The 25,356-nt window shown below is 39.1% G+C and overlaps 1 protein-coding gene across 5 annotated transcripts in view; it reads left to right on the top strand.

The window, feature by feature from the left end:
* The window catches only part of LOC115216397 (cyclin-dependent kinase 11B), an 82,631-nt gene that overhangs the window by 28,573 nt on the left and 28,702 nt on the right, over positions 1-25,356 (top strand). For 3 of the 5 annotated variants that reach the window (XM_036506819.1, XM_036506817.1, XM_029785694.2), the window contains exons 5-7: positions 1,774-1,863; positions 24,413-24,543; positions 25,047-25,184. In XM_036506819.1, coding sequence (XP_036362712.1) covers positions 1,774-1,863; positions 24,413-24,543; positions 25,047-25,184 — 359 coding nt within the window. The remainder of the gene's footprint in view (positions 1-1,773; positions 1,864-24,412; positions 24,544-25,046; positions 25,185-25,356) is intronic. The other 2 variants (XM_036506818.1, XM_036506820.1) reach the window with 2 other exon arrangements.

The raw sequence follows: 25,356 nt of genomic DNA, 5'->3' as shown, positions 1-25,356 counted from the left end.
AAAGTTATAAAACTTCTTACCAGACAGGCATGGCTGTGTGGTAAGAAGTTTTCTTCCCAACCACAAGGTTCTGAGTTCAATCCCACTGTGTGTCACCTTGGGCAAGTGTCTTCTACTAAAGCTTCAGGCCAACCAAAGCCTTGTGAATGGATTTGGTAGGCAGAAACTAAAAGAAGACTATCTTATGTATGTGTGTGTGTCTTTGTGTTTGTTTCCCCGGCACCACTTGACAACCAGTATTGCTTTGTTTGTGTCCTCATTGCTTACCGTTTTTGGCAAAAGAGTCCAATAGAATGAGTACTAGGCTTTAAAAAAAAATCAGGTACTGGGGTCGATTTGTTCAACTAGGATTCTTCAAGGCAGTGCACCCAGCGTAGCTGCAGTCTAATAACTGAAACAAGTGGAAGATAAAAGATATCAGTTTGGGTTCATAAAGTTACAATTAAAATACTTCATGTTTTATGATTGTCTTGTTTTGTGGGAACACCGAATATTAATGGGTTGATCTGCTGCTATTTTAATTCTAGCTGAAGGAAAGATGTTTCTTTAAACTCTAGGTTTAAGGCTTTGCATTTCTCATGGCATGCAAGCTGTACAAAGCTTATGCAAGTATCCCCTTTTTGCAATCATGGCAAGAGATTCAGTAACTGTAAATCCAGGGGTTCTCATCTGTTTTTTTTTGGGGGGGGGCTATGGGCCCTTTTGATTAATATTTCATTCTGGTGGACCCCTATAGCCATTTGATGTTTAAAAACTAGTTTTATAGATACTTCTTTCAAAATTCCTATTTTGTTTTTCACACGTTAGAGGCAAGTGCGTGTTGAGTGAAATGATGATAGAAGCTCGACTGGTCACTTATTTTATCTAACCCAGTTGGACAAAAAGCTAAATTAGTCCTTGGTAGGATTTGAATTCTCATTATAAATAAAAGAGAATATATTTAGCTAAACAGCGCTGGTATTTAATCCTTCATGTTACTACTGTTACTCTCTCCACACTACCTGCTAAAAAATAGCAATAATAATAATAATAATGACTTATTTTATTTTTTTAAATAATAATTTCTTTTAATAATGATAATAATAATAATATTATTATTATTATTATTATAATTCCCTTAAAATTTGAAATTGCAAGAGTTTGGAATATGAAAATTGTTAAGGATGTACCTAGAATAATGAGTGCATTGGGAACTGTAAACAAATAGTAAAATCAATAATAATAATAATAATAATCCTTTCTACTGTAGGCACAGGGCATTAAATATAGGGGAATGAGCTTGTTGATTACATCGACCCCAGTGCTTGACTGGTACTTAATTTATTGACCCCAAAAGGGTGGGTGGCTAAGTTGACCTTGTGGAATTTGATCTCAGAACATAAAACGGGTGAAATGCTGCTTATCATTTTGTCTGGTATGCCAATGATTCTGCTAGCTCTCCGCCTTAATAATAATAATAATAATAATAATGGTTTCAAGTTTTGGCACAAGGCCAGTAAATTTAAGGGAAGGGGATAAATCAATTACATCAACCCTAATGTTCAACTGGTACAACAACAATGATAATAATAATAATAATAATAAAACTTATAATGTTCTAGCTGGCCTTTTAAAAGTATAGTATTTATTATTACATTTTTCACTTGATTGTCTCTTTCATTAATCAACATCTTCTCCTCTATATGCCTCCCCACTTTTCCTCTTTGTCCAACACCCCTGCCCCAGTTCTTCATCATAGTGGTTTTATTGTCGTTTAATTTTCTCTTTCTCCAGATGCACATATCAAAGGCTCCCAACCAATCTAGATCGTTCTTGCTTAGAGTCCAGCTCTCGCAGCCAAATAAGGCAACGCTCCAGATTAGGGTTTTTATATTTTTCTTCATAATCTTAACCTATTATCTCCTTGTTAGAAAAATTCTCTCCTCTCTGCCAAAGCTGTCCTTCACTAATTAATGCAGATTGCAAACTCTGGTCGTTAAATCCATTTGACCTTGCAACAATTCTATATTTCTGCTCAGTGCACCTGGTATACTAACTACTTTCAAGCAAACTTGTATAATCCTCACCTTTATTATTATTATTTTTTTTTTCTAACTTTTCTTTGTTCGCATTTTATTTTTTTGCTATTTTTGGATTTGCATGACTCTTCTATCATTAGTACATGTGTGTGTGTGTATATACATATATATATACACACACACACATACATATATGGAGATATGTTCGTATATATGTGTGTATAAATGTATAGATGCATGTATATAAATAAGTAAATATATATATATATTATATATATATGTATATATATGTATATATATATATATATATATATATATATATATTGTGTGTGTATGTATTGTTGACTTCATGAAAACTTTGAAACCTTTGAGAGAACATGAAATAATTCCGTATTGGAACAGTGAACCTCGAAGCAGCAGAAGCTATAAATAATGGCTAGTAGATACAGGTTTTAAAAAGTTGACTTTTTTTTTCACTATCCAAATATTTTTTTAAACCAAATATTTGCTTTTGGTTATTTATAACTTCATCTGCTGTTGAGGTTCACCACTGACTGCTTATTTCTTTGAGATTGGTCAAACGATGTAGACACCTGATGAGAACCCAGTAAGGTTTGAAAATCAATTAATTCTGCTCATCATTTTATCAATCTATAGATGAATTGTTGAATTTGCCATTTTTGTTTTTCTATTTCTACTATCTAGGTTTGTGTTTGTGTAGTGTGTGTGGTGTGTACACTCAAGGAGGAACTCCAGCTTCATGTTGCAAACAAAGATATTTGGCCTGGTTCGACCTCTTAGCTTACTTCAATCACCTGGCTTTCTTGGCAAATGTTACCAAAATAGTTTCACTTTTCTCACTTAGTATTACTAAAATAATTTCATTTTCTTGCATATGCTTCTTACTTTTCACACAGTATCATTGCATTCTTCGGTCATAGGGCAGCGATATTGCCTGGTGGCTGAAGTAATTGAAGAAGCAAAAAACTTTGTATGAAACTAGGCCACATACCTTTGTATCATGAACTTGAATTGCTCTTTGGAAGCATTAAGTTACAGATAACAACATATTTATAATTCATAAAGGTATTGAAAATTTTCAATTGCTGAACATATCATCAAAGAACAGCACACACACACATATATATGCATGTATCTGTGTATGTATGTCTATGTGTGCATATGTATATATATTTTATATACGGGTAAATGTGTGTGCGTATGTATGTTTGTATTTATATTCTTAGACATTTGTATGAGAGAGTGTAAGTACAATTTATACCATTTATTCCCTCCATATGTTTCACCACTGTGGTTATTTGCAATCACTGGATTGGATGTTCCATGTTCAAATTGGATGCTTAACCACACACATTTGATCTCTGCATCATAATACATTGACACGTTCCCCTGATGATCTGCTGAGGTTCAGCATCCAATTACACTTGGAACATCCAGTGTAGCGATTATACATAATCACAATGATGAAACCTATGTAAGGAGCAAATGATATAAACTTGAGTTTATCATTTTATCATAATGTTTTCTACATTTGTTTTGCATATCATAACCAGTAATACTGCCAAGTACAGTAGTAACTGTACTGCTATACAGGGAGCAAACTTGATGATATTCAACCTGGAACTCTAAACTCAACTGTAGCAGTCTTACATCTAACTATATATATATATAGGCGAGCTGGCAGACACGTTAGCGTGCCGGGCGAAATGCTTAGCGGTACTTCGTCTGTCGTTACGTTCTGAGTTCAAATTCCGCCGAGGTCAACTTTGCCTTTCATCCTTTTGGGGTCGATAAATAAAGTACCAGTTTCGCACTGGGGGGCGATATAATCGACTCAATCCCTTCGTCTGTCCTTGTTTGTCCCCTCTATGCTTAGCCCCTTGTGGGCAGTAAAGAAATATATATATATATATCAGGGATGTGCTGCCTGGGTAGGCAAGGTAGGCAGTGCCTACCCTGAATAAAATAGATTGATTGCTGCAACATTTTCCTTTTATGACAAAATATGCACCTAATTCAATAAAATTATGAAGGTTACTCTGATTACTATGCATAAAATGCAAAATATTTTAATTTTCTGTACATTCATCATCATCATCGTTTAACGTCCGTTTTCCGTGCTGGCACGCGTTGGACGGTTTGACTGGGGTCTGGGAAGCCAGGAGGCTGCACCAGGCTCCAGTCTGATCTGGCATTGTTTCTACAGCTGGATGCCCTTCTTAATGCCAACCACTCCGTGAGTGTAGTGGGTGCTTTTTACGTGTCACCGGCACAGGTACCAGGGAAGGCTGGCAGCGGCCACGATCGATTGGTGCTTTTTACGTGCCGGCAGCACTGGCAAATTAGGTAGGCATAATTCACCCCTGTCTTTCAATCTCAGTATTAAAACTACACATAGTACTGCTGTGGTACACATGCTGCGTACATTCCTACAACGTTTTCTTTACGCATTATAAAGGCAGAAGTAAATCTGCCTACAACTCAGTCGCGTGCCTGTGTTTTACTCCATAAACATCACCAGCTGCCTATCCTGAGTAATTACTCATGGCACATGCCTGATATATATGTTTATATATCTTATGACTATATAGGCACAGGAGTGGCTATATGGTCATAAGGCACTGGAGTGGCTGTGTGGTAAGTAGCTTGCTTACCAACCACATGGTTCTGGGTTCAGTCCCACTGCAGGCACCTTGGGCAAGTGTCTTCTACTATAGCCTCAGGTTCACCAAAACCTTGTGAGTGGTTTTTGGAGATGGAAACTGATAGAAGCTCATCGTATATATACATGTGTGTGTGTGTATGTGAACATGTTTATCTGTGTTTGTTCCCCCAACATTGCTTGACAACTGATGTTGGCGTATTTGTGTCCCTGTAACTTAGTGGTTCAGCAAAATTGACCAATAGAATATGTACTAGGCTTACAAAGAATTAGTCTTGGGATCGATTTGCTCAACTAAAGGTGGTGCTCCAGCATGACTGCAGTCAAATGACTGAAACAAATTTTTAAAAAAATGTATTATCATCGTGAGTGTTTAATGTCCATAGTTCATGCTGGCATAGATTTTACAGTATCTAATGGGCCCAAGGATTGCATTGACTACTTTGGCATGGCATCTATGGCTGGATGCCCTTCCTAATGCCAGTCACTTTATGCCTTTGTATTAAGTGGCTTTTTTGTGCCACTAGCACTAGTAAGGTCATCTTGGAATGTTGCAAGGCTGAGCTCTGACAGGGAAACCCTATATTACAAGATGAGGGGTAAAAGTGGGTGAAAGTAAGGAGGAAGGACCAGAGCAGAAAGGATTTCTTGTAGAGGAGCTACATGACTACTCACATTTCAGAAGAAGAGGTCGGAGTAATTGGGTGGGACTTGATGGAGAGTGATTGGTGGGAAGTAGATGACTGATCGTGCTGAACAGCAGAATAGTAATGATGGAAGAGTAGACAGGAGAAGGATGAGAGAGGTATGATATTGGGTAGGTTACAGGAGTGGGTGAGGAAGAGAGAGGCAAGCATGCATAAGGAGGGTGAGAAACATGGTGGTGGAGGAAGGGAGGGTGTTGTTGACTCAATGGGGTGGCAGTGGTGCAATCAAAGAAAGTATGGGTGAAGAAAATAGTATTAATAGATGAAGGGTAAATAAGTTCTGGGCAGTAAGTAGTTTCAACAAAGAGCTGCAGTTAGGAAGGTGGTAGATTCTGACTTGTCAGTCTATATGAATCACTTTGTCCATTCACTGCTGATTCATCTCAGCGGCCACAGTTCATGGTTGCCCACTGCATCGTTTGTCTTCAGTGCTGGTTTCCCCTGCTTTAAACTTCCTTTGTCCATCTCTGCACATTTTGTGGTGTCATCTCCATAAAACAACTTATAGCTTCTGTGGATGTCAGACAGCCTGCTTTCCTCTTTTTTTCCAAGAATTCATTTATTGCTTGTTGCTTCTGTTTGGAATCCATTATTGGCCTCCACTGAAGAAGACTGGCTATAGAGGAAGAGTTACTCGATTAACTTGTGCAGTTTGAACGATGTGTAGCAGTAAACATGTTATGTCCACTTTTGCATTACTTTCAGCAGTACCCTTATATATATATATATGTAATAATCTGCTTGTTTGTTTGCCTTGTTATACTGTATTTAGAGAGGTGGAGGTGGAGTAAAAGTGTGTGTGTGTGAGAGAGATGGAGGGGGTGAGGGGTGTGAGCAGAGAAGAAAGAAGTGAGGAAAAAGTAGAGAAAGAGGCCAATGAGGCCAAATGTGTCACATGGTTAGTTGAAGGGAGAGGTGAAGAGTGAGAAAAAAGAGGGAGAGAGAAGTGTTAATGACGTGCTGTAGTGTGGGGAGAGAAAGGTAAAGAGAAAGAGATATGTTTAGGATATTTTTAGCAGAGGGTAATGTTCTGGTGGTGAGATTAAAGGAAGGCAGATAAAGACAGATAGGTAGGGGAGGCAGTTACATAAAGAAAGAGATATTGAGAGAGAATTAGTGGCAGTGAGAGACGAAGAGAAAGAGAGAAATGTCAGAGACATGAAGATGGGAATTACATGGTTAAAAAAGTTTTTTGAAGGGGTAGGGAGAAATATAAAGTGCTAAGTAGAGGGAAAGTTTAAAATATAATATTATTGTGACTGGAAGTGAAATACTTAGCAAAATAAAAATAAAAATGTGAATCATCCTTTCTATCTTAAATAGCTTCTCTTAATCTTTTTCGTTCTGTGGAATTTCCGTGGGTCCCACTAGTGTGTGTATATTTATTCAGTCATATATACATTTGAACTTCTCTGAAAATTACTCATCTACAAGCATTGACAGTGCAGCCATTCTCCTGTCAGTGGGTCAGCTGCTGGTTTTGCATGCAGTAAAATGTCCTTTAATTGAAAAACTGGTAAGGTTGTCAGGAAGGGCATCTGTCTCTGAAATAATTCCTCAGTAATATATTTGTCTAACTAGCATTGAAAAGCTCACAGAAAAGTGAATGAGTAGTATATATACATACATATGTACATGTATATCATCATCATGTCTGTTGTCCATGTTGGCATGAGTTGGACGGTTTGACTAGGCTGGCACACTGGAAGGCTGCGCTAAGCTTCTGTCTGATTTGGCATGGTTTTCTATTGCTGGATGCCCTTCTTAATGCCAACCACTCCGAGAGTGTAATGGGTGCTTTTACGTGCTACTGGCACAGGTACCATTTGCATGACACCAGTATCTGCCACGGCTGCGATTTTGCTTGGCTTGATGGGTCTTCTTCTCAAGCACAATATAATGCCAAAGGCCTCGGTCCTTGCCTCCGTGAGGCCCAACACTTGAAAGGAACTCGGCCACTTTGCCTCCATGAGGTCCAAAGCTCAAAAGGAACTCGGCCACTTTGCCTCCATGAGGTCCAACGCCCGGAAGCAACTCCTGCAATATATATGGCTTTGTAGTTCATTTCCCAAACATGTGGCTTAGGATCCAGTTCCACTGCATGGTACCTTTGTACTATAGCCCTGGGCTGATCAGAGCCTTGTAAGTGGCTTTGGTAGACAGAAAGTGAAAGGAGCCTTTGCAAGTGAACGTTTGTGTTTGTGCCTCCTCTTGGTATCATGCAGTAGTTATAAATAAATGTCAGTATTCCTCTTTTCTAGTCTTTCGTGAAAAACCTGTCTGATATTACATTGCTTGAAAACAGGTGAGGGTTAGAGACCTCAGCCATTGCAGTTAACATAATTGACTAGAAATCCGCCAAATGAGAGTTCTTATGCTTATATCAGTAATCAATATTTACTCATTGTGTGATAAGTTGTGCATTGTATTGATCAGTGAGGGATTAGCTCTATTGACTTCTGTTGAGTTGCCTCTATAAGCTGTGTAGCCTGCTGCCAGGTCTGAACTGAACTGAAGTGAAAAACAAAGCACTCTGTACCTTTGCTTTTTAACTACAGTTTACTACACCTGCTTGTCATATCTGTTGCCAGCCCCAACATGAGAGGGAGCCTTAACGTGGTCACTCAATCTGCTAGAAATAGTAGCTAAATCTCCTTCAAATCATACCCCCATAGTCTTAGGAAACGACACATTAGGTAATGTGATTCTAGGTTCCTTAGACATAGGAGAAAGATGGTTGATGACGGCCAGATTACCTTTGATCGTAAGCCTGCTCAATCAGGACTGACCTGATGCTAAACATTAACAACATTTTGCTGTAAATTGTTGAGTATCTTAGCTGAAGCAGTAGATACAGGGATACAGACTGCACTGATCTGGCCAACTGTACTTCTCTCTTTCTCTCTCATATGCACACAGGCAGTCCTTGTTTTCAAACTTATAGATGTGGCTGATGCCAGTGTCGCTTAACTGGCACGTAAACGGCACCTTTGAACGTTGGGTGATGTACTGTGCTTAAGAAGACCTTTTAAGCCAAGTGAAATTGTAGTTGTGACTAGCACCCATGCCAGTGGCATCTAAAAAGCACCGTTCGAGCATTGAGCATCATGGAAGCAGTGACAGATGACCAAAACCTTTGTCGATATACCATACTTGAGAAGTCTGGTCGAGCCAACTGAGATCATAATTGTGGTCGATGCTGGTGGTACATGAAGAGCACCATTTGAGCATTGAGCCTTACGGAGTCAGTGACAGATGATTGAGACCTGTGTCAATATACCGTGCTTGAGAAGACCGATCAAGCCGCTGCTGGTATGTAAAAAGCACTGTTCGAGCATTGAGCCTCATTGGAACCTGGCGCAGTTCCCTGGCTAACCAGTTCTCAGTCAAACCATCTAACCCATGCCAGCATGGAAAACAGATGATAAATAATGATGATAGATGTATGTTACTGTGGGATGAAAGAACAAAACTGGTGTATTTATGTCTCTGTAACTTAGCGGTTAGGCAAAAGAGACTGATAGAATAAGTACTAGGCCTATGAAGAATAAGTCCTGGGGCCAATTTCTTTGACTAACACCCTTTAAGGCAGTGCTTCAGCATGCTCGAAATCAGATGACTGAAACAAATAAAAGAATTATATACGATATTGCGTGATCGACTTGACTATCAGATGGTGTTATACATCACTGGTCACAATGCGCTTTGTATCATTGTAGCTTTTGAATGATGCCACCCCACTCGCTAGGTGAGCAAGCCAACATTGCCCCTGATCAGAATGCTAGTCTGTCATAGAGTGACCCATTTACAACTGGGTGAACTGGTGCAACATGAAATGAAGTGCTTTGCTCAAGAACACAGTGCACTACCTAATCCAGGAATTGAACCTATGACTGCTAGATTGTTATATTAAAATATATAATAATGCAAGTGATCGAGACCTTTGGCGATATATCATGCTGGAGAAGACCTATCAAGTCAAGTGTCGTGGCCAGTGCTGGTGTTACGTAACTGCCACCCATGCTGGTGGCATGTAAAAAGCACCGACTTCACTCTTGGAGTTGTTGGCATTGGGAAGGGCACCCATCTGTAAAAATCATGCCAAATCAGATTGGAACCTGATGCGGCACCCCTACTTAATTCAGTCAGACCGTCCAGCCAAACGCAGCATGGAAAACAGGCATTAAATGATGAATGAATAATAGTTTCCTTGTGATTCTGTAGCTTTGGTAATTAGCAATTATATTCTGTAACTTGATTTAGAAGGCATGGTACACAGATAAAAAGTGTCCCATAATCCCTTGAAGACCTTGTTTCTGTGGAAGTTAATAGAAGTTGTCTTTCTCCAAGCTGCAATTATAAAGAGATTGTGAATCGGTGTGGTAAACTAAGGCATCTCTTTGTGATTAAGAAGCTTGCTTTTCAACCATGTGGTTTCATGGTTAGGGGTTCAAACCCACTGTGCGGTACCTTGGACAAATGTCTTCCATTGTAGCCCTGAGCTTACCAGTGCTTTGCAAGTGAATTTGTAAATGGAAACTGTTTAGAAGCCTATTGTGTGTGTATGTGTGTATATACACATACACACACACATTTATATGTGTATGTGTGTGTATATATATATATATGGTACCTTATATATATATGTATATGTGTGTATATGTTTGAGTGTGATAGAGTTTAAGGTTGCCCTCCCCACATCATTTAACAACTGGTGTTGATTTGTTTATGTCTCCCATAACCTAGAAGTTTGGCAAAAGTACCTGATACAGTAGATACTAGGCTTTAAACATATATATATATACTGTAGTCAATTTGTTTGACTAAACCTTTTAAAACAGTGCTCCAGCATGGCTAGAGTGCAACCTGGTGTGGCTTCTGGCCTCACCAGCTTCTGTCAAACAGTCCAACCCATGCCAGTATGGAAAACGGACATTAAATGATAGTGGTGGTGGTAGCGGTGGCGGTGGTGGCATTGCTAAATTTGTCAGTATTTTAGTACATTTTGCTACTTCCAGTGTGTAGTGGTAGGGTATCTAATTCTAGCATTTATATTTATAAGAAAAGCAAACTGTACCCTCTAGAGTTAAATGTCATACTCACTGGCACTTTTCACAAGACATGCTCTGTTGTCGATACCCTTTCACTTGCAGGGTTGACTGACGCCTCATCTAATTAACTAGTTGTTACTACAAATGGTTGGGTACCCAAAATAAACGAGGGCTGGGGGGTGTATGAAGTGATTGTTTAATTATTAGCTTTGATGTGCGTTGTATTTCTCTTATATATTTTACCATGTCATTTTTTTGTGATTATTTTAACCAAAAGATCTCCTGACATTATGAAAAGAATATCATCTGAGAACAGTGAAACGATCTGTTAAAGATGTCTTTTATTTTGTTCTTTTATTTTGCAGCTTTTTTTCCAGCTTTGATATTTTGGCTTTGTACGTCTTATTTTTAATTCTCCTCCTCATATTATTTTTTGCATAATGCTTTCCCTCTCTCTACCCACTCAGCAGAAAATGTTTGCTCGACTACAAAGTAAATCCCCTTCCCTGTACTCTCTGCTCCTCCTTATCCCCCTAACCACGCTGTATCACTAACGCCACTTGCATCTTGTGGAAAGCTTTATTTTTTTTTTTCTCACTTTATTTTATACTTTTCAGCATAAATAATTATTTGAAAAGAAAAGTCATTATTATTTACTATTGCTACTAAGGCGGCGAGCTGGCAGAATCGTTAGCATGCTGAGTTCAAATTCCGCTGAGGCTGACTTTGCCTTTCATCCTCTCAGGGTTGATAAAATAAGAACCAATTAAACGATGGGGTTGATGTAATCGACTCATCACCACCTCCACCAAGCTGCCCTTGTGGCAAAAATTTTATATAATTATTATGACTGCTCCTGCTTTTTGGCAGAATCAGTAGTGCAGTGGACAAAATGCTTCACGTTATTTCTTTCGGCTCTTCATGTTCTGAGTTCAAATCCTACTACAGTCAACTGCCTTTCATCTTTTTAGGATTGGAGACTAAAATAATGATTGTGGTTTCAATTCCTGGACTGGGCAATGCATTGTGTTCTTGAGCAAAAACACTTCATTTCACATTGTTCCAGTCCACCTGGCTGGTAAAAACAGCTAAGCCTGCTATGGTTTGGTGTCCTGTCCAGGGAGGAATAGAGAAACCGGAACATTGGCCCTATGCTCCTTATGAAGTAATGTGGACAAACCAATTATTTTAAGGGTGGCAAGCTGATGGAAGCATTAAAAGTATTGGGCTAAATGTCTTGCTGGATGTGTTACGGCTCTCTCATTCTATCAGTTGATCTCCACTTAAAATTCTTGACCTTGTGCATAAATCAAATACCATTATGAAGTGTGGTAAGCTGGGAGTACTGTTATAGTGTTGGAGAAAGTGCCTTGCATTATTTGTTCTGGCTTTTCATATTCTGATTTCAAATTCCACCGAGGTCATCTTTGCCTTTCATCCCTCTGTGGTTGATGAAATAAAGTACCAGTTGAGTCCTGGGAGTCAACGTAATCAACTTGGTCTCTCTAAAGTTGTCAACCGTTTGTGTCTAAACAAGAAACAATTATTATTATCATTATATAAGATATCAAGCTGGCAGGATCGTTAGCGCACTGGATGAAATGCTTAGCGGTATTTCACTTGTCGCTATGTTCTGAGTTCAAATTCCGCCAGGGTTGACTTTGCCTTTCATCCTTTCGGGATCAATTAAATAAGTACCAGATACACACCGGGGTCGATGTAATCGACTTAATCCCTCCCCCACAAATTTAAGGTCTTGTGCTTCCAGTAGAAAGGATAATAATAATAATAATTATTATTATTATCATTATACACAAGGCAGTTAGCTAGCAGAATCGTTGGCATGCCAGGCAAAATGCTTTATGGCATTTGATCTGTCTTTACGTTCTGAGTTCAAATCCCACTGAGGCCATCTTTGACTTTCATCCTTTCAGGGTCGATAAAATAAATACCAACTGAACTCTGGAGTCGGTTTAATTGACTAAGCACCTCCCCCAAACTTGCTGCCTTTGTGTCAAAATTTGAAACCATTCTTAGAGCAGTGCCAGATGTTACATCATCATCATCATCAACAGCAGCAGCAGGAGGATTTTATGTCCTCATTTACTGGCTACTAAGGACTGGATGGTGTGTGATCTAACATTGTGTTTTGCCATTGGTGATGGGCTGTCATCATTTGACACATACAACAACACAGAAAACCGTCAATCTTTGATGTTGTGTGTACTATGTACTATGGTTTTCTTTAATATTAATGCCCTTCTTATTAGCAGCTACTTTATGACATCGATTGGATGTAATAAGTACCAGTTAAAAACTTGGGTCAATGTAATCAACTCCTCCCCTCCCCCCAAATTGTTGCCCTTGTGGAAAAATTTGAAACCATTATTATTATTATTTTTCTTGTCAAAATTTTCCTATCACCAATCACTTTACAGCATCGACTAGATGCATTTTATATTGCCACCAACACTTGAGAGATTATCTGCCAAGACTAAATTGTCCCCTCTGAATTAGCTTTTATTCTGAATTACTATCTTGCTAGACAGGCTACCATTGCTGCAGCATGTGAGGTCTACATTTCTTCCTCATTTGGGGTATAATTGTACAACTGGATGCAGTCCACTCTGCAAGGTGGTTGGTATTAGGAAGGGCATCCAGTCATAAAAACTATGCCAAAACAGACACAGAAGCCTGGTGTAGTCTTCTGGTTTGCCAGCTCCTGTCAAACTGTCCAACCCATGCTAGCATTGAAAGCAGACACTAAATGATGATGCTCTTCAAATCTGCAACCATTTTACACCATGAACTAATGTGTATTTTATGCTACCAGCATTAGTGCACCTGCTGCCTAAGACTAAAGAGTACTTTGTACCTTATAGTATTAAGTTAAGTCCCTTTACATTCTGAGCTTATATCCTGCTGACCTTGAATCTGCTTTTATCTTTCTGGATAGTATATGTGCCAGGTTGGGGTCAGGTATGGAAGCACATGCCATTGTAGTGTGTCACTGCATCCACCATTTGTCAGTACCTGCTTGGGTCTTCTTGGGCAACCTTCTGAGCAGTGACCCTGTCAGTTCCCGTCTCTGGGAGGTAAACTTCCTTGTCTGTTGTATGAGCCATGTGGCTGACCAGCATAAGCTGTCACCCCACTACCAATCATGATTAAATCAACTTCACCTTGGAGGTGGTGTTGAAGTATGACCATGTCTTGAACAGTCTAAAAACAATCTAAAGACCCTTCCCCTTAAAATGTATGACCTGTTCCAAAGTAAAAAATATAAACAAACAACCAAAAATCCATAGGTAGCACCCCTTTTTTTATTGGTTCACCTGCCTTTTTTGTGTGTGATTATATGTGTGTGTGTGTGTGTGTATCTCTATGTATATAAACGGCAAAATGTCTGTGTGTGTCCTTTATACAAATCCATAATTTTTCAGTTAGAGGGCTCGCACTTTCTATGGTCATTCAAAACTGTCCAAGGGTGGTTGTGCACATCTTTACATTTCCCCAGTCACCCCGCAAAGTCATTAAAAAGTTTATAGAAGTGACTTTTTTGTGAAATTTCTATCCAAAACCCAATCAAAATGCCCGAAACTTGATACGCCAATTGAATGCCGGCTAGCTGTATGTGATTAGTCGGAGATTTGGACAGTACTCGCGTGTATGTGTGCACGCACACAGCTGTGTATGCATGCACTAGCACTATGACCCGGCATTGCTGGGTCATAGTGCTAGTATATATATATGTATATATATAATATATCCTTATCTGCTTGCACGCATATATTGATAGTATTTTAATCAGCCAAATCTTTTAACATTAGCTAAACTATGTATTTCACGTTTGGCAAGCTGTATAAGACACTACTCAGTATTCACTTTGAAACTATATGATTTGAGTTCCTATCTTCCTACGTGATACTTTGAGCTAGTGTGTGTGTGTGTGTATATATATATATATATATACAAGATAAGAAATGGAGAAATACATCTAAATCAAATATCAATTACCAGATAATACTCAATCACATACTTTAGTAATTTGTGGTAAATCATTTTACCTTTGCCCATATAATACAGTAAATGAATTGATTGCATCGCAATCCTTAACATTTATGTATTAATTTTGTTGGGAACTTCACTAGCAGTATATTGGATATATGTTATCCCATGGAGGGTTGCATTTACAACCCCTATCTCAATTTGTATATATATATATATATATATATATATATATATTTATATATATATAGACATTACTATTATGCAAAAGTGTTGTAAGTCCCAGACTGCTTTTTCTGAAGACGAAAAAAATAGTTTCACCATTCCATAACAAACCTATTGTACTACACTTTGACAATTTTTGATATCTTGGCAGCTGGGGATGCGATAGGTTAACCAAAAGAACCAGTCATTGCAAGCAAAAGTAAATATTGCAAAAATGCATTTGGCCAAATTTGGACATACAACAGTTTAACATAATAGCAACATTATATATATATATATAGGCGCAGGAGTGTCTGTGTGGTAAGTAGCTTGCTTACCAACCACATGGTTCTAGGATCAGTCCCACAGTGTGGCACCTTGGGCAAATGTCTTCTACTATAGTCTCGGGCCAACCAAAGCCTTGTGAGTGGATTTGGTAGACGGAAACTGAAAGAAGCCTGTTGTATATATATACATATATATATATGTATGTATGTATATATCTGTGTGTGTTTGTCCCCCCCACTATCACTTGACAACCGATGTTAGTGTGTTCATGTCCCTGTAACTTAGAGTTTTGGCAAAAGGAACTGATAGAATAAGTACTGGGCTTACAAAGAATGAGTGTTCGACTAAAGGTGGTGCACCAGCATGACCGCAGTCAAATGACTGAAACGGATAAAAGAATATATATATATATATATATATATATATAATACAAGCATGTGTGTGCGCATGTGACATATATGTTTGTAATTGACTTAACTACTCCTGGGTATGAATATAATAAATCCGCACCCCTCTGGCTGGCTATGTCAAACTCATGTGGCAGAATAGGCGCTCTTTAGACCAATATGATCTCAAGCTCATATTCACTGCCTCCACATTGGACCGTTGTTGAGAGAGCATGTGGAGGTCTTTGTACTGCAGTGGATTGAACATGGGCAATCCAGTCGAGTTCAATCCAATGCTTGTGTCTATATACATCTGTGTATGTGAGTCTGGGTAAATGTTTACATTTTATGTGTGAGTAAAATGGTAATGTCATGTTTACATCCCTTACAAACAATACATTATGTTGTTTTGCGTTTTTTGACTTATGGTGACTGGTAAAACAATAAAAGCCATACTTGCCAAACTTGTTGAGGTTGGCCTCAGGATGAGCATCTGACTGTAAAATACTGTCCCCAATGAGATCTTCATCCAGTTCATGCCAGCATGGAAAAGCAGAATTAGAATGGACCAACTAGCATGTGTGCAAATGTGGATAAGTCTGCTTTGCAATCACATGGTAATTGGTTTGATTCCATTGTGAGGTACTTTGGGCAAGTTTTTCTACAACAGCTTTGGGTTGACCAATGGTTTGTGGTTGAAATTTGATGGACTGAAGTTTTGCAGTAGCTCGCCATGTATATGTGTGTATATCTTGTGTCAGTATGCATGTGTGAGAAAGTTGGTGTATTCAAGTGAGAGCAACATTGTGACTTTTGTTCTGCTCAAGTTACACAGACATTCTCTTGTCATTTTTATCGTCATCATTTAATGTCCATTTTTCATGCTGGTATAGGTTGGCTGATTTGACCAGATCAAACTGGTACCAGGAGAGCTGCACCAGGTTCCAGTTTGATTTAGCTTGGTTTCTTTAGCTGGATGCCCTTCCTAATACCAAACATTCCACAGAATGTACTGGGTGCTTTTTACATGACACCAGCATGGGTGCTCTTTACATAGTCCAGCACAGGTGCTTTTTAAGTGGCACCAGCACAGGTGCTTATGTGGTACCAACATTGGGTAATTTTTACATGGCACTAGCATGTGTATGTGGAACCAATGGGTAATTTTTATGTGGCACCAGCACTTAGAAATGAAAATGCAGTGATTGGGTTATTGGAAATCTATACCTAGTGACACTGTTTCCAAAATACCTGTTATAGAATGTGTTGACTAGGATAATAACTAAAATGGCTTTATTAAGTCCAGGGTCTGAGGTAACTAAAGTGGTGGTCTCTGTAGGCAATGATTCATTCAGTAGAGTTGTCAAATTAGGATAGATTTGTGTGATGTGTGTTGGTGAGAAAATAGTGTGTTGAAAAAGCCCCCTTTGTTGTTGAGAGAAAGTTTGTCTGATGGTTATAGTTGCATTGAGCAATATTTATTGATTTGTTACCTTAATCTATCATGGATATCAAATGGGAAGACTGCATCTCCAATCCTACTGTCCTTGAGAAATCTCAGGTCAACAGCATTTTGAAGCCACCAGACATTGTCTCAGATGGACAGACGATGTGTGCCATATGAGAAAGAAAATGATCCAGCTTTTCCCAGCTGCATCTTTTGTAGTGAACTCAGCACTGGCAAAATACTGCCCTCTGTAATGTTGCAGTGATCAAATCAAACAGATTATGAGAAAGAGCAACATCAACCTTCAGCCTGAGTAGAACCAGCAGTGGATTAGCAAACTCTACCTTCAGACAATCTTGACTGTTGCCGGTTCATTTGGAAAAGAGCATTGCAGAAATGAAGAGGTCAAATAATGAAGATGAAAATTCTGTCACTCTATCTATTAGCTGAAATTTGTGCAAATGTGTGTTTTATGCTTGGGTTAGTCTTCTCCATCATTAGAAGTGCCGACAGCACAACAAATGAAAAAGTGGAATGAAATGTTTGGAAATGAAGAAAGCTGATGGCAGTTTTGGAGAGCAGGGAAACCTCCATTATCAAGTCATTAAGAAGTTTTGTTTTCCTTTGTACCATCACATTAATATTTTTATATTAATGTAATGTGTGTGTGTGGCTGTTGTGTATGCTCTTATTGTAAGCAAAAGTAACTGACATACAAAGACAGTCTCATTTATTTGGAAATAGATGAAGGTTGTTGACAGGAAGAGCATCCAGCTGTAGAAAAACCTGCTCCAACAGCATTCATTGGGCCTACACAAACAAGCATGGAAATGTGGCACTTCAAAATAATGATGATGACAATGACAACAACCTTTCTAGACTATGGACTTTCATTATGAGGTTAAGAGGTGCTAGCAGAGATTAGTGATTATTATTAAATGCAAAGAAACTCCAGTGGTAACATCAGACAGAAAGGTAGAGTTGTCTGAATTATTACTGTTCTTAATAGGTGCAGGCATGACTGTGGTAAGAAGTTTGCTTGCCAACCACATGGTGGTTGTGCTGGCATGTTAAAAGCACCCAGCACACATTGTAAAGTGGTTGGCATTAGGAAAGGCATCCAGTTGTTGAAACCAAGCCAAATCAGACTGGAACCTGGTGTAGCCCTCCAGTTTGTCAACTCCAGTCAAACCATCCAACCCATGCCAGCATGGAAAACTGACGTTAAAAGATAATGATGATGATTAAAGAGGATTAGACAGCGAGCTGGCAAAACTGTTAGCATGCCAGGCAAAGTGCTTAGTGGTATTTTGTCTGTCCTTATGTTCTGAGTTCAAATTCTCCTGAGGTTGACTTTTCTGTCATCCTTTTGGAGTTGATAAATTAAGTACCAGTTGCATACTGGGGTCAATGTAATCGACTTCCCCTTCCCCTCAAAATTTCAGGCCTTGTGCCTATAATAGAAAGGATTATTAAAGTGGGTGGGTGACTGGCAGAATTGTTAGACTGTCAGATAAAATGCGCCACACAATTACATGTTTATTCCATTGCAGCAAAGTGCAATGCCGATGTCAGAACCCATTTACCACCATGTTGTACTATGCTGCAGGATGAAGAAGGGTTGAAAAATCACTGTAGAACTTCTCTGTTTGTTCATAGTATGTTCCCTGCATTAGGTAGTGGGCATGGTAGAGAGATATCCTAATTTTAATGTCAACGATTTCATTACATAGCTTTCTATTTTCAGACAAGAAAAGGGACTGTCCTGTAATCATCTTAATAATTAACCCTTTTGATACAAACCCACCCAAGGATACCCCTGGTTCTATGACCTAAGCTTACTATTTTAGTGTGATCTAAATTAAAACCTTCCCTCGAAATTTTATGTTAATTTGTTCCAGACAGCAGCTTAATAATACGAAAATTATTTTACTAAATTCTTCAATATTTTTAAATGGATTGAAACTAAAACGGTATATGTCAATAGAAATGTGGTACCAAAAGGGTTAAGACACTATTGAAGAACTTGTTTGCATGTATTTATCTACAGAAAGTCCACTTCATTGAACTGGATTTCTTTCAAGTTTTAATTGAAGCAGATGGGATATTTGGGCCCAGCTGCACTTTACAAACCCAGTATAAATATTTATTTCTTTATTGCTCACAGGGGGCTAAACATAGAGGGGAGAAAAACAAGGACAGACAAGGGGATTAAGTCAATTACATCGATCCCAGTGTGTAACCGATACTTATTTAATCGACCCCGAAAGGATGAAATACAAAAATTCGACTTCGGCTGAATCTGAACTCAAAATGTAACGGCAGCCAAAATACCACTAAGCATTTCGCTTGGTGTGCTAACGATTCTACCAGAACCCAGTATAAATATTGACATAAATCTTACAGCATTGCTGCTGGTTATAACATAGGATGCCATCTCTATATGTAAAGCAATATATTCACTTTTTAGTAGACTGAGACATTGAGAGTCAGGTGTGTCTGGAGAGACAGGTTATATCCTAATAGTTATTATTTTGCATCCAATTTTTCATGCATCACTATGTTGCTTGAGGCTTGTTCCACAACATCTTGCTGGAGTTCAGTATCCTGAGATCAGCCTTCAAATCTTCTTCCACGGGTTCCATCTATTTGGATTCCATGGTATTTTACCCTATGGTCATGCTTCATACATTGGTTGCCAAATGTATAACACTGTTTGTATGTTGGTTAGAAGCAAGACACTAGTCCAGCCTTGATACTGGATTACTGAAAAACTACTGATACCCTTCAGAAAGTCATGAACATCACACAATCTCACTTGTTTGAGTCTTTATCCTAATGCGGGGAATAAAGATTAAAATTTCCCCCCCCTCTTATTGGAGCCATTTCTCAATGTAAGCTGTGTTGTTAAATTCTTCAACAATGCTTGACATAAGAATTTCTTAGCTAAATCGTCTGTGGCCCTTCCTCCATCTCTCCCTCCCATCAATCTCAGAGGTTCTATAAAAGGTTACTGCCTTCCTTCCTCACTGTAAGATTTAAAAAAACTAGTCTAGGCAAACCCTTTGATTTCAGTTGGTGTACTTCTTTTGGTTTTTATTATAGAATCTATTGGTTAGGAGCCTTTTGCATGATCATTGCCTTGGAATATCATAGGTGTGTAGGCAAATCCTGTTGGCCCTTTGAATAATGTTACTGCTATTTCAGTAAAGATTAGCCAGGGGCAGGTTTCAATTACATCCTTGTCATTTAAGGCAGTGCTTCTCAAACTATCTGGTGTGGCGTACCGGCATTTTTTTTCCCCAATGTGCCAGGGACCAGTAATATTTCTTAGTTATATTAATTTATACTGGAAATAATATATATAATGAATATAACAAAAGTTGAGAATTTTTTAAAAATCTTATATTTCTTTTGTAAACAAATAATTCAATATTACATAAGCATTTTCATAATGTTTCTTTCTTTCCTGGAAACTCCTTGCATACCTGCAGCTGATGGCTCACTGACCACCACTTTGAGTAGCATTGATTTAAGGGGTTAAATCCAACATAACATCCTTTACTCCTCCTTAACTTACTACGCTCAAACATCATTTATAAGATAGATGGACATGTCCTTCTAAATGTACAATGCTTCTATAAGTTGAGATGTTAATTGGGGACACGATGCTCTCGTTTCTTTCAGTAACTTGAAGATATTATCACTAAACATACCAAGTTGCATGAATAAGAGCTACCCTCCATAAACATGTAGCTTTGAGTTGTTGTATCTCATGACTTGACACACTAGGCAATTGTCTCTACAATAACCTTAAACCAACCATTATCATCATCGTTTGATGTCCATGTTTCACGTTGGCAAGGGTTGGATGGTGTGATAGGATCTGACTACCCTTAGGGCTGTGTTGGTCTCCAGTGTTTGCCATGTCATGGCTTCTATGGAAAGATACCCTTCCTACTGCCAACCACTTTACAGAGTGGAGTGGGTGGTACCAGCACTAGTGAGGTCACCAAGTAACGTGTAGGACAAAACCCATTCACAAAAAAGTGCTTGCAGTATTGAGTGGGGGTGGCTTTGTGCCAGATGCTGAGAAGCTAATGTGTGAAAGAGGGACAGGAACAGGTGTCTCATTGTAGAGGACATACATGGCTCCCTCAGCAGGGAAAGGAAAAGGGAAGTGAAGATGAGGTATCAGAGCATACCCTTTAGGTACAGTAAGTTGTATAGAGAAGAATTACAACATATGGAGTGCTTCACAAATTTACTTGCCATACCTGGAATCGGTTGACAGAAACTGTATGGAAGCCTGATGTATAATCATGTGCGTGTGGGTGTATCTGTGTTTATCTGGGCAAATGTTGACTTCACAGCTTTGCATGTCACTGCCTGAGTGAAACTTTGATGTGATCTTTACAATTCTTGTTAAGAATATGTACCATAAACTTTGTGCTTTTGCAATCTTCCAAAAATTGTTCCTTTATTTGAAACAAAAATGGAAGGGTTGGTGACAGGAAGGGCAACTGGCTGCTGCTGTAAATAAATATGCATGGAAAATGAATCTGAAAGGAAGAATATAAAGGAAATACTTCTTTCTGCCTTTCTTTAGTCTTTTACTTGTTTCAGTCATTTGACGATGATGATGATGATGATGACTGTGGCCATGTTGGAGCACCGCCTTTAGTTGAGCAAATCGACCCTAGGACTTATTCTTTGTAAGCCTAGTACTTATTCTATTGGTCTCTTTTGCTGAGCAGCTAAGTTACGGGGACATAACACACCACCATTGGTTGTCAGGCAAAGGTGGGGGGACAAACACATACACACACATACATACATACATATATATATATATATATGACTGGCTTCTTTCAGTTTCCGTCAACCAAATCCACTCACATGGCTTTGGTCGGACCGAGGCTATAGTAGAAGACACTTGCCCAAGGTGCCATGCAGTGGGAATGAACCTGGAACCATGTGGTTATTAAGCATTCTACTTACCTCACAGCCACCTCTGCACCTATTTGAACAAGATACAGTTGAAACCCTCAGACTTAGTACAACACATGATTTGCACAATTTCTGATGATCTTGCTTGTTCGCTTAACATATATATCGTTGTTATAACTGCATCACAGAATGTTGGATTTCCCTTTAGAATTAGAAAATACTTCATTTGCTGGACCTCTGTGGAGCCCAAGCAATACTGGAAGTATTGTTCTCCATATATGTGACACTGTTACTGCCATACACACAAACGTCCTTGTCTAAATCCAGAGGCTGGCCATATTACTGAATGGTGAAGATATATTCATTGATACAACTGGCATGCACACACACACACATGTACTGTTTCCTTTCTCTCTCCACCCCAACCCTATTTGTTACCCTTATTCTGTCTCCTTGCTGATTCTGCTACAATCCTTTCTTTCCAAGAAACACTCTCTCTCTCTCTCCCTTTCTCCCCAACTTATGTGCCATACCTTTTTACAGGCATTGGCAATCATGTACCTCCATGCAAAAGCCTGGAGATTGATGAATCCTGTGAAGGGAAGATATGACAGCAGTTTCCCATTTCTGCTTGATCATCTCTCTTGAGCTTACCCATGAAGCACAGAATCTTTTTAATCCTTAAGTAGTGGGGTTGATTCACATGACATCAGTGCATCTCCACACATGAGTGGGTCTGTGTGGCACATATTTAAGGGTTCGGCCATCTTCCACATTCTGTTTACCATAGCCACAGGACCATCGCCTGATATTTAACCCATATTGGGGTGTCACATTACTGGCACCCCTGCTGGTGGCACATAAAAGCACCCATTACACTCTTGGAATGGAAGGGCATCCAGCTGTAGAAACCATGTCAAACTGGACTGGGGTCTGATGCAGCCCCTCAGCTTGCCAGCCCTGGTCAAACTGTCCAACCCATGCCAGTGTGGACAACAGATGCTAAATGATGATGATGATGATGGTTGGGGACCCTTGAAAGGTACTACCATTCCGAAGCAGAGTGGAATAGGTGTAGTGGTAATTAAGAGATAATTCCTCACTTTCCAAAACACCCAAACTCTCAACAAGCTGGAGCCTCATCGCTGAATACAGTTTAATGTCTTGTGCAAGACTTTCAGAAAACTACAACCCTTTACATGATTCAACTATGAACAGCCAACTTGCTTGAAAAAGCAGTCAACTGTCCTTCAAATCAAATTTTAAAAAACAATGATGCTGACATAATCTTAAATATATTATTTCTAAAATTTGAGATTAAATGTTCAAATCTGGAACATCTACAGTCATAAGTCTGCTTAGACGGGTCTGACCTAGACCTAAACAACACCAACTCTTTGGAATTCTCTCTACTTGTACATCAAGTATATCACTCTCATATATATAAGAGAATTTGCAAACATCATGGGTTCTGTGACACTTCATCATCATCGTTTAACGACCGTTTTCCATGCTAGCATAGGTTGGACAGAGAGCATAGGTTGGACAAAATGATATCCACTGCATGTGTTTTGTTCTGACTGTGAAGAGGACATTTTCTTCTCAAGTCATTCACCTAATTGCCAAGAGTAGGTGTCAGGTCTTCTGTTAATGTTACCTATGATTGAATGAGTAATATGTAGGTAAGAAGGCAGGTAGGTTGATGTGTGTGTGTGTGAATGTATACATGTATATGTTTGTGTGTGTGTGTATGTATATATGTTTGCATGTGTGTATATATACATGTTTGCATGTGTGTATATATAGAGATTGATAGATATGGCTCTGTGGTCAAGAAGTTCACTTCCCAAGCACATGGTGTTTTGGAGTTCAGTTTCACTGTTTAGCACCTTGGGCAAGGGTCTACTACTATAGCGCTGTGCTGACCAATGCCTTGTGAGTAGATTTGATAGACAAAAACTGAAAGAAGCCCATCGTATTTGTAAATATAGGTTCATGTGTTTGCGTGACTATCTTCCTATTTCCTTGCTGACACATGTTCCTCTCCTGTTTGTGGACAATGGCTTCACTGTTGATACCATTTGTTTGCATTCTACCACAAAAGCTTGTTCAGGCTTCTTGACAAGACTTGACATGTAGCATGATCTTTGTAAAGAAAGGGCTTATTTCTCTGATATTTTCTTTTTTTTTGGCTTCCATTTTTCCATGTAAACATGCATGGGCAGTTTGTTTGATAGACGGGCAGGTTGTTACTTCACCTGGAAACAAATGGAGGTTGGTTGTTGGTTGCAAGAAGGACATCTGGCTGTAGAAAACTCTACCCCATCTGACCCCATGATTACACATACTCATCCCCTGTTTGTGAACAACGGCTTTGCTGTCGATATATAGTTGCAGCCTGATAACATGCTCTTTTGGGTGATTGTCTGTTTGATATCATCACACCAGAACTAAAATTATTGATTCTTTTACAGGAATTTAGAGAAATGGAGACATCTCAAGCAAGTTTGATTGGTTTTGTATTCTCCAAGTGTTAATAGTACAGTCAGAGCTGTAGTCCCTTATGGTTTCCCTTTTGCATCGTCATTACTAAGATTGCTTTGTTAAGGTTTAATATGTCAGGGTTTGTTTCCCTTAATTGTCCTTATTTTGTTTTTGCTATTTTTGCAGAGACCGTTTGGAGAGACTGGAGTTTGAACGGAGAGTGAGGGAACAGCGAGAGATACGAGAGCAGCAGAAGGAACGTGAAAGGCAGGCTCGAAAGAAAGAGGAAAGAAGGAACCAAGCATTGCGTAATGAAGGTGAGAATCAGCCTGCTTTTACAGTTCTATATTTAAGAGATGAGGAATTCATCATCATCATCATCATCATCATTTAGCGTCCGTTCTCCATGCTAGCATGGGTTGGACGGTTCAACTGGGGTCTGTGAAGCTGGAAGGCTTCATCAGGCCCAGTCAGATCTGGCAGTGTTTCTACGGCTGGATGCCCTTCCTAACGCCAACCACTCCGTGAGTGTAGTGGGTGCTTTTTACGTGCCACCCGCATGTAATTATTTATATTATTTATATTATTTACATTTGCCGGATATTTGTCCTCATCTTGTTTGTTGTTAACACAACGTTTTGGCTGATACACCCTCCAGCCTTCATCAGGTGTCTTGGGGAAATTTCGAACCTGGGTTCTCATTCCTGAGGTATTTTTTGATGCTATTATTATTGAGAAGGGGTTTTCCTTCCTTCCGTGTGTATTTCATTGAAGACTATTTTTTGAGAACATTTTTACTTGACATTTTATCTTCTTGTAGAAATGGAACGGGCAGAGCGGCGTCGGTTGAAACGGCACTTCCGAAGTCGAAGTCCAAGTCGAGAAAGTCGACACCATGACCATTTGAATCGATGGGATGCAAAGGCACGGCCCAGAAAGAGATCTCCTGATGAACAGCGTATGTATTTCAGCTTTTCTTGATCTGCCTTCTAGACTATATTTTCTTCAACTCATTCATACTTGCATCTCCTCCTTACTCCATGTTTTAGTTCTGTTGTTCATTCATTAGTTCCTTTTACATCTGATTTTTCTTGGTTGCATGAGTTGGATGATTACTTATCATTGAGGTA

This window comes from Octopus sinensis, linkage group LG10, assembly GCF_006345805.1.
Source record: "Octopus sinensis linkage group LG10, ASM634580v1, whole genome shotgun sequence".
NCBI classification, from domain to species: domain Eukaryota; kingdom Metazoa; phylum Mollusca; class Cephalopoda; order Octopoda; family Octopodidae; genus Octopus; species Octopus sinensis.
Note: the sequence above shows the minus strand (reverse complement) of the source record. Positions and strands in the feature narration are given on the sequence as shown.